This window comes from Nicotiana tomentosiformis, chromosome 2 (assembly GCF_000390325.3).
Source record: "Nicotiana tomentosiformis chromosome 2, ASM39032v3, whole genome shotgun sequence".
NCBI lineage: Eukaryota > Viridiplantae > Streptophyta > Magnoliopsida > Solanales > Solanaceae > Nicotiana > Nicotiana tomentosiformis.
The window spans coordinates 169478743-169489915 of record NC_090813.1 but is presented as its reverse complement, the minus strand read 5'-3'; the positions used below and the strand labels follow the sequence as shown (position 1 = coordinate 169489915).

General features: G+C 35.0%; 1 protein-coding gene and 1 long non-coding RNA gene across 3 annotated transcripts; both read left to right on the top strand.

The window, feature by feature from the left end:
- Positions 1–498: 498 nt before the first annotated feature.
- On the top strand, positions 499–3632 carry LOC138905681 (uncharacterized). 2 transcript variants are annotated; one of them, XR_011413576.1, is made up of 3 exons: positions 499–925; positions 1388–2976; positions 3120–3632. It is a non-coding gene; the product is annotated as an uncharacterized lncRNA (long non-coding RNA). The 2 variants fall into 2 exon arrangements; XR_011413575.1 differs by having other exon boundaries at positions 499–2976.
- Positions 3633–7980: 4348 nt separating this feature from the next.
- Positions 7981–9427, top strand: LOC108943816 (uncharacterized). The gene is made up of 4 exons (XM_070194589.1): positions 7981–8307; positions 8496–8605; positions 8678–8763; positions 8898–9427. Exons 1-4 carry the CDS (start codon positions 7981–7983, stop codon positions 9425–9427), a joined length of 1053 nt encoding a protein of 350 aa, XP_070050690.1.
- Positions 9428–11173: the final 1746 nt, after the last annotated feature.

Here is an 11173-nt window from a genome sequence, read left to right as displayed (position 1 = left end):
TATCATATGATTTGATTCGCTCGACGTTGATAGGATATCGGGTGCCCGTCACGTGTCATCTTGGTAGATTTTGGGGCATGACATTGAAATCAATTTAAAACCAAACCAAATACTATTAAAGGATGGTTTGCTAGGCAAGAGAGTTTGTCGTGTGCCGATCACGAATCCTAGTGATTTGGATATATATATATATATATATATATATATATATATATATATATATATATATATATATTGTAGTCTTTCTAACATACCGCGTGAGGGTAATAAGCTAGCAAGGTATTCATTTTTTTTACTTTTTCCAAAAGACCCCTGCCTCGTCATTAAAATAGGAACTTCCAAAGGTTTTTTGGTCTTTTACGTTAAATTCCACATTCTCCTAGATTACGTATCTGCTATTCCTATTTTGTTCCGAATAAATCGACCATCCCATCCTCCCTCCACATAACCATCATCAAATTCCGATAAAAAGAGCCGACAATGGCAGAATTAATAAGTTCTCTTGAAGCTTTGCAAAAAACTCGAAGAGAATAAGAATCATTTGATATTTAATTATGTTAATTAAAGAAAGGGGTTTGCATTTATCAGATTAAATAGCTGGGTTTCATTCCTCTTCAATAGAGAGCATTCCAAAAAGCCATCGACGATAGATCCACATTGTCGTTGTAGTCACTTTTGGCACAGTGCTTTTCTCAAGTTCTTTTCTTTCCAAGCCATTTTTGGAGCACGCTGTTAATTCCTTTGAATGGAGGAGGAAGACATCAAGTAGTAGACTAGTAGGAGAAAAAGAGGAGGAATTCTCAGTTTCATTTCCCGGAGAGCTCGGAATGAAGATCCACATTGCCATCGTCGAGAAGTGAAGAACAATGTGTAGTGAATGACAAGAACCAAAGTTAGGTGGAGCAGCGAAGGATACGAAAACAAAGTAAAAATCTATCTATATATATATATAATTCAAGGGTATTCTATCGGTTACGTGGCACATCCCATTCGCAAGGACTTCTATTTATCTTTATTTACATTTTATTTGCCATTTTCCTATAATTTTATACCATCAAACATCGCAATTCTCTGTCTCTAAAAGACACCGACTCAAAAAACTCGGTATTCAAAAATACCGCTTCATAAACACAACCACTTCTTAATTCTTTACTCTCTCGAATTTCTTTTTATCCTCAGCTAATTGGTTCTCCAATCTTTCTTCTTTATCTTTTTTTGGCTATTGTTATTTGCTTCACCTCTATCGATATTTTTTTCATCCTCTGCTAATTGGTTATACAATCTTTCTCTCTATTTCCTTTTTCTATTGTTTATCGTTCATTTGCTATATCTCTGTCGAATTTATCACTATCCTCCGCTAATTTCTAAATTCATTCCTCATTCACAGCGCAGTGAAGGACTACTGGATCAAATGTAGTTACCTACTTAGTTATGGGAAAACAAAAGCAATAATGTGCTCGTAAAAATGCCATATGGATTGACCTTGCACCCAGATTCAGAAAATGCTGCTATTTAGGAGAGTTATGGTATATGGTACTTATATTTTTCTCCTGTCTCTTTTTTTGTGCAGGTTGAACAGAAACTTCTACAGGAAAAACAATGCAGTTATTTGCTTTTGTTCTTATCCAATATCTTTTAATTCAACGTACCAATATACTGTTGAACTTATTTTATTGCCTTTTATTGTGATGATACATCTTTACTTGCTCTATCAATTTTGGAAGAAAGTATACACAATTGTGATATGGTAAGTTCAATATTTTTTTCTTAATAATAGGTAATTGAAACTCTTTGATGCTTTATGAGATTATTGACTGTGTGCAATCCATTCATCGCCAAGCTAAGGTAAATTACTTAGGCGGAATTTGTTTTACAGTTCAGAAAAACTGATTTTGCAAGCTTAGAGTTCGAGTTTTTCGAAAAAAATGGTTGGTTTACGTTTGCTTTCTATTTCCTAATTTCGGTAACATAATAGAAAGTTCCTAAAACTGATCAGAACAAAAAGAGAAATTCATCAGTTCAAATAAAAGTTATCTTTACCAAAAATATATGTATAAAGCAATGATAAAAGGAAGAATGAAGGTGATTTTTGTGTTGGGAGATTCATACATCTGTATATATACATAATTCAAGGATAAATACATGTATGTGTGTGTTTGGTTTTGTTCCAATGGATTTCGAAAGTTTGTAAGATTAGGTGCTATCTGTTCTCTCAAAAATAGGCAAATTTTAGCAGTTACTATGCTTTTCATTAAGAGCTTAGAAGGATCTGGCTTCCTTCTAGAAATTAAAACACTGATGGCCTTTCCTTTCTTAATTTTACTGATAAATATTAGTGTTGTGCAATGATGAGTTTTGAGGTTCAATTGTACCTTAGTTTCCATGCAGTATTTAGGAACCATCGTGTTGTATTCATGTTCTTGTATTGACTCAGATACACTGAATTCATTTATGTTATTTTTCAAATTTGGTTGACATAGCATGTTCTCTTTGGGTTGAATATAATATGAGAGATTAGTACATCTATGGAGAAATCCTAGCATTGCATAAGTACTAAGGTAAAGTGCGGTGTACTCATTACTTAATGTCATCTTTGACTTACAGCGATGTTCTTATCATTTTATCACAATTGAGTCTTTGTGCTGTTTTGTGCGACTACATGTTGCCTACGCTCATATATATATATATATATATATATATATATATATATATAGTGAGAGCAGTTATGTTTAACGTTTCAAAGTTTGATCTGTTTAATATGTTCTTCTGCGGATATTTCTTATGGTTCTTGAGTTGCCTGATCTGATTTAAGAGTTAATTTGATAATCCATTGCAGGTTTCTTCTGTGGTTGATCATAATACTTGATAAATGAAAAGATCTTGATACATCTTCGTTCTGATGCAACATGGAGGGTCCATTTACATCGTGCAAGCTTGAGCACACTTTATGTTGCCTAGCAATTTGTTAATTTATTGGTGAGTTCTCTAAAGAATTTATCTTATGCACGTACGAAATATACGATCCCCGAACATCTATTTTTTTACTTTCTAATGTTTATGGCTACTATATATAATGCTTCCTGTTAATTTGATTCTATTGCACAACATCTTATCTGCAGAGATATCCTTAGGTGGTCGAAAACTTTAGTTAGTTAGGGTGGTCGGCATGTAAACTTTACCAGTGAGACAGGAGTTGTAGACCTGTTCTTGAGACTTGCTCATTCTCTTCAAGAGTATCCAACAAAGGGACAAGCCTTAGAATTCATGAAAGAAGACGAGCCTCCAATCTCAATGATAATTTACCTATAAATTCAAGATTAGAAATTGTAAAAAGCAATCAAAGTCATGGAAGTTTTAAGCCTCATTTTTTGAAGGGTAATTTTTTCATTTCTATGTTTTTCTCATCTTCCTTCAAAGTCAGTATGCAGAGTCTCTCTAGATTATAGAACTCAAAAACTTAAGATGAGAGTCATCTTTATTTTATTTATGTATATTAGGACATTTCTTTTTGCCATTACGTAATCATGGCTTTGCTAATTTATTCTGTAGTTAATTGATCTGATTGTAGCTATATCTACTTTGTGGTGTATTTTGGAGGATAATCAAATAAATAATTTAGCTTTCCTGTTTGATTTATTCTGTGCTGATTGAATTTTTGTTATGTCTGATCTATGGATATAGTGCTTTCTTTTTGTCTAGGGAGAAGAGATTGCGAGCAAGTGTTACGTCCTTGCATGTTTTATTCCGTGCTGAATATAGTACTAGCCGATACTGAATATGATATTTTTTGCAGTATGTTTTTACATTTGGTGAAATATCTTCTAAAAGAGATTAGTTATGGTAATAGTTACTACCTATAGTGATGGAAATATTGACATAGTAACAAGCAAACTTTTTCGCGATTTGATATAGGACTGGAAAAAATTATTAACAGTTGCCATTTATAAAATGACTGATGCACCGCGCTTCTAAAAATTGACTAATGCATTGCGCGAAGCGGGAGCATATTACTAGTTATTTAAATAAACCCTTACTGAAATTTGCTTTCGAGGTATTCACATGATTTTTTTTTGGGTAAAGTAAAAATAAGTACCGTCGTAACTTACTACTTTCATGTACTCCCTCCGTCCATTTTGATATGATATTCTTTCATTTTAAGTCAGTAATAAAAATAATACTATCTCCGTTTCAGTTTAGTTTATGTGAACTATTTTCTTTTTGGTCCGTTTCAAAAAGAATAATTTCTTTCTAAATTTGAAAATAATTTTGCTTAAACTTACAATTCTACCCTTAATGAGATGCTTTTATAACCACACAAATACTTTGGGCCCCTTTTTGAATTGTTTAGTACCACAAATTCAAAAATTCTTTATTTTTTTTAAACTTCGTGCACAGTCAAACATGTTGACATAAATTGGAACAGAGAGAGTAGTACCATTTTTTTTATTAATAATTTAACTTTAAAATTTTCAATCCTTAATGAAATAATTTCTAATCACACAAATTTTTATAGATTATTTTAGATCACAAGTTTAAAGAGTTTTCCTTTATTTCTTGAACTATGTGTCTAGTCAAATACCTTCGTATAAAATGAGACGCACACACTTGGAGAGAATGGCCAGTGCCAGCTTGGGCCCAATATTAAGACAACTAAATTCATTTTGAACTATAAATAATACAAATTGCTGTCTTAGCGGGCGTTTAGACTTAAGAATTGTAAAATTTCAAAAAAATAAAAAAAATTTAAAGTGCAATTGGTATTTGAAAATTGGAGTTATGTTTGGACATAAATATAATTTTGGGTTGTTTTTGAAGTTGTGAATGATCTGAGTGAAAATTTTGAAAAACAGTTTTTTGGAGTTTTTCAAATTTTTGAAAAATTACAAATTTTATCTTCAAGTGAAAATTATAAATTTTATGGTCAAACACTAATTTTGAAAAAAGCAAATTTTTTTCGAAAAAAGTGAAAAAATTCTTATGTCCAAACAGACTATTAGTATCAAATTAGATAGCCAACATTGCGTTCTATTTACATAGATTTTTGGATTACAAATCTACATTTTTCATGTCCATAATAACATCATATTACGAGATGCTTTACACTAGTTACATCATATTTTTTAAGATAACTGTTTACTTATTATCAAATGGTGGTACGTGAAAAACCGCATGACTTCTCTCTCGGCGCACGTTTAGCCAACGAAGGCTAACTTGCACCAACGATGACAAGGCGACGGAAACAACTTGCAACGACGAGCTTAACCGTTACTCCGGTAACTACTGTACATCATGCATTCACTCCTTTAAGTTTTGGAAGTTTCCTCCCAGCTTAATTTCAACCAATTAGAGAGGAAAGTGAAAGCAGCTCTGCAAATGAATGTAACTGTGAAAGCGAATGTAACAATGCAGATCGAATTGCGGCGGAGGAGAAGCATAAGGGCAAAATCCAAGTGCTAGCACTACCCCGGAGACTACAATTCTCAGAGGTTGGGTCTTTTGTGCAGTCATCCCCAACCCTAGAAGAACAAGTACAAGCAGCTCAAGGAAATAACTCGTCGAAACAACATGTGAAGGACCTAAGAAAGCTAAATCGCAGCTCTCAGATGGGAATGAGACTGGATTATATGCCTCCTAGTCATCGAAATGGTAAGATTGTAGTTCAAATTATCGAGGAAGATGTCCAAATGCTAAATGATTATTAGGCTACTGCATTAATTGGTTATGTGCTAGGAGATACTCCGTATGAAAAATCTATGGAGAACTTTGTTACGTTTGTCTAGGATTTTGTTTCAAATCCACAAATCTTGTATCACAGTGATGGCTACTATGTGTTTCGATTCCTCACAATTGAGGATAGAGATCTAGTTATGCAAGCAGACCCATATACGTACCACAATAAGTCGTTTATCTTATAGAATTGGGAAATAAACTTCCACTTTGATACTAAATGCATCATAACCATCCCTCTTTGGATGAATTTTCCAGGTCTACATGTTGGTTATTGGATTGCAGATGCACTTAGCAAAGTGGCCAGTGTTATTGGATCCCCTATGTACACTGATAGATATACAGTTGATCTGAACAAAATTTCATATGCTCGAGTTCTAGTAAAGGTTGATATCAAAAAATCACTATTGGAGAGTGTAGACATTGACACCCCTTCAAGAACTATTCAGCAACAAATTGCTTATGACTGGAAGCCAAAATTCTGCATAGATTACAATCACTTTGGCCATGATAAGTTTGAATGCTGGAGGAATACCTAAAAGAACACTGATGAGGCAGAGTTTCAGGCACCAAAAAGAAGAAAAAGGGCCTGGAAGAAAAAAGTAGTGCATGAATGGAAACCAAAAGAACCTGTAGAGCATGAAAATGAAGCCGATGCAACAAAGGTGGGAGCTCCACAGGAAGAAGCTGGAAATAGTAAAAAAAAAAACGGTTGTTGTAAAATCTCCTAGACAGATACTCATGAGGAATGGTGAGTGCATAATAGACCAAAGACAACCTACTGAACTAGGACAGCAGCCTCAACAAAATGAAGGAGTCATCAGTGCAAATAGATTTATGATCCTAGAAGAATGTATGGCAAGCACTTCTAGACTGGAAGAGTCTGGAAAGGATCATGCATTCAAACCCCCATGATAGTGTGTACTTGGAATATTAGGGGGCTGAACAAGCCCTATAAACAGAAGGAGCTGAAGCTTTTTCTGAAAAAGAATAAAATAGATATCATTGGATGTCTAGAAACTAGAGTAAAGGAAAGAAAGGAAAAAAAGATCTTGAACATAGTAGCCAAAGACTAGGGATATTACTGTAATTATGTCCAGACAGTAAATGGTAGGATATGGCTGTTATGGAAATCCCACCTAATAGTTAAGGTCCTCAAAATCCATGAGCAATTTATACACTGCTTTATGTAGGATTCATTAGCAAATTTTCAGACTCTTTTGACAGTAGTTTATGCGAGGAATAAACTCCATGAAAGAGATTTCTTATGGCATGACCTACAATTGCTAGGCACTCAGATACAAACACCATGGCTTATTAGTGGTGACTTCAATAATGTCTTGTACACTGATGATAGAATAGGACAACCAGTTATACAAGGTGAAGTATAGAATTTCAAGCAATGCATTGACTCTTTGCAGTTAACACCTCTTAGAACAAAGGTATGCTTATTTACCTGGTGTAATAAACAACCAGCAAGCAGTAGAGTTTACAGTAAAATTGACTGGGCTTTTGGGAGTTTCAGTTGGACTCAGGTATATGGGCATGTAGAAGCTAATTACCTCTCCTCTGGGGTATATGATCACTCACCAATCCTGATCCAGTTATGGAAAAGGATAATCACTCATCCCAAGCCTTTCAAGCTCTACATGGTATGGTGACAATATAACATCAAGATTTCTCACCCCTTGTGAATAGAGTATGGCCAAAATAAGTGAGAGGGGATCCAATGACAAATATTTGGTAAAAGCTTGAAAGACTAAAAGATGAAACAAAGGGACTGAACAGTTCCATGGCAACCTATGCACATAAGTTAAATCATGCCAGAAAAAGCTTAGAATGTATACAAGCAGCACATGCCATTACCCCCTTTGATCAAATACTGATTGAACCGGAGAAGCAAAGTATTAGTAAACTGAAAAAGTGGAGCACAATAGAAGAGAAAATACTGAGGCAGAAATCTAGAGCAAGCTGGATTACACATGGGGATTCCAATTCTAAATACTTCTATGCACAAATAAAGATCAGCGCCAGCAAAAATGCCATCACTTCTATCTATAATGATGTGGGAATAAAGATCAGTGACCCAAAGGCCGTGGAGAAAGAATTTCTTACATTCTTTAAAAATCTTATGGGTGAAGCAAATGTCCAAACTCAAGCATCATCAAAAGTGGAAAATGCCTCACCTTAAGTCACCAGCAGGAACTAATACAAGACATATCACTGGAGGAGGTCGATGCAACCATTAAAGACATGCCAAATGATAAAGCTCCTGGAGTGGATGTGTTCCCGATAGAATTTCCCACTAAGCACTGGGAGACTGTGAAGCAGGATGTCTATGTAGCAGTGAAGTATTTCTTTCACATAAGGAAACTGATGAAAGCTTGGAACTGCACTGCTATTACTTTGATACCTAAGGTCCCAGCACAAACTCAGGTGAAAGATTACAGACCAATAGCATACTGCACTATATTGTACAAAATCATTGCTAAGATACTGACCAACAGACTCAAGAAGGGAGAAGTATTATTGACAACATCCTATTTAGCCATGAACTGTTTAAAGGCTATATTAGGAAAGGTATGTCTCCTATATGTATGCTGAAAGTGGATATTAGAAAGGCATATGACTCATTGGATTGACATTTCCTCAGTTGCATATTAACAGACCTTGGATTTCCTCAAAAGTTCATCACTTGGGTCATGGAATGTGTAACCACAGTCTCTTATTCTTTGGTATTTAATGGTGGTCTTACTAAACCATTCTAGGCTAAAAGAGGGATCAAGCAAGGGGACCCAGTGTTCCCCTATCTCTTTGTCATTACAATGGATTACCTGCAAAGGGATATGAACCAGTTGCCCATGATCAAAGAGTTCAAGTACCACCCAAGATGCAAACCGATAGGAGTGACACATGTTTGTTTTGCTGATGATTTACTTATGTTTTGCAGGGCTGACATAAGTTCACTCACCATACTTCAGGAAACCTTTCAAAAGTTTTCTGCTGCATCTAGTCTACAGGAAAATATAGACAAAAGTTCTATCTACATTGCTGGGGTTCATAAGGATCTTAAAGATACACTGATAAGCTTACTAGGATATACAGAGGGCTCCCTACCATTTAAATACCTGGGAGTACCCCTGTTTACCAATAAGTTAAACATACAACAGTTTTTGCCATTGGTGGAGATGATCACAGAAAGAGTGAGCTGTTGCTATCCTATTCAGGAAGGGTGCAGCTAATCAAGTCTGTGATCTTTGGTATGCAAATATATTGGGCCCATATCTTTTTACCACCCAAGAGGATCATGAAGCTGATTGAAACTATATGTAGAACCTACATGTGGACTGGTACAAGTGCTACATCTAGAAAGGCCTTAATAGCTCGGTACAAAGTATGCCAACCTAAGGCTGCCGGTGGCTTAAACATCATCAATATGAGATTGTGGAATAAAGCAGCAATCTTAAAACAACTATGGGCATTGGCAAAGAAAAAGGATTCACTTTGGATAAAACGGGCATACTGTTACTACATAAAACAGAGAGACTTAGACACTATGACTACACCTAAGGCAACTGCTTGGGTGGTAAGGAAGATCATAGACTCAAAGCAAGCTTTGATGCAGACGAACACAATGCAGGGCAATCTTAACGCCAAGTTGACAATGCCGAAGAATGAGGGGATCGGAGATTCCAGATAAAGAGGGCCTATACTCAATTGCTCCCTCAACTCCCTAAAGTTACTTGGAAGAGTATTCATATGCATCCCCAGATTCATCCTAGATTCAAATTCCACCTGTGGCTAGCTGTCCATCAAAGGTTATCTACTGTGGATAGGCTGCAGAAATTTAGGATTCAAGTGCCTTTGAATTGTGTCTTTTGTGCACTGAACATTGAAACATTTAGTTATCTATTTTTGAATGCTCCTGCACTAGCATGCTATGGATAAGAATCCTCAAATGGCTGGGACATCATAGAAGAACTGGCAGCTAGCAAAATGAGATAGAGTAGGTAAGCTCACTAGCCAAGAGGAAATCTGGTATAGCATCCATCACTACCTCAGTCTTAGCCATGGTGATATACTGTATTTGGCGTGAAAGGAATTCAATCAGGTTCAACAAAGGGAACTATGATGCTGACAAGATATGCAGAGAAATTGCAATACACATGCACATACAAGGGAGATCAAAAAACAAATGGCACTCAACATTGAAATGCTTGAATCATTATCCATAGGCTAGAATGATGGCTCTGTTTGTTAGAAATGTAATTAGTATAGTTTAATCTTGTTTCTTTTAATTTGGAGGTGGATGGTCTGCATCTGCCTGATTTTGTAAAGACAGTTTTTGATTTTGTAAAGACAGTTTTTTTTTATGAAATGGAAAGTCTGTTTAATCGGAAAAAAAAAATGGTGGTACTATACGTGTCTTATGTGGTCTTTAGTCTTCTTCCTGGCCTGTTTCTTAGCGTTTTTTTGACAAAAAGCACCTGTAAACAGAGGAGATAGAAGAAAAGAGAAGATAGTTATTATATGTATAAAGGAGAAGCGGTTTTATGAATCTCTACATATTCAATTTGGAAAAGAAAAGGCTTATTGTTCATGCCAAATATACTATCTACAGTTGCACAAAGTCTTCATTGCTTCAGTATCAAGGATTTGTTGGCAGTAATAAAGTTAAAACCAGGAAACGCGAAGAAATTAACACAAATGCTAATGAAACTCCAGGTTACGTGGGACAAAATCACTAGAGAAACCAATGTTACTGTAAATAATATTAACTCTAAGAACATAATCACAATTTTGTAGGCTTGTTGTGATGTCATATTTATTATGTTGCAAATTTATAACATCTATTTTGTACTTAACTAAATAGCAGTTATGCAACATAAAAATTTCTTCGCAAGTCCAAATGCAAAATTTAGTGTTAATATTTCAATCCAAGTTTTCCGGAAAAGGTGCACATACAAAATCACGTTCACTCAAATAGATTACTTAGAGTTCAAAGTATTACATGCAATCAGAAGCGGAGCTAAGATTTCAAGTTTATAGGTTCAGAATTTTAATCATTTTAAATTATTATGTTATAAATTAATAATTTATACATATTTAATGGATTTTTAAGACAAATACAGGGGTTCGAACCAAAGCTAATGGGTTCGGCCGAACCCTTTTCCGACACTCTAGCTCCGGCCTTGCAGGCAATAGAAAATCAAACGAAACCATAACTAACTTATCTTACCACCTTTAATTTGAAACTAAACACTTCTGACCTGAAAGGAATAATTGGTTCCATAAGATTGATACAGAAGTAATTTTTAATTACAGTAAAAACTGTAATTCATCCAATTTTTGAAGTAACTGTACAGTGATAATATCAAAAGGTTCCCAAAGTTGATTGATTGATTTAAGGCTATATGTACTATCTCTGATTAGTTTTCGTCAGATT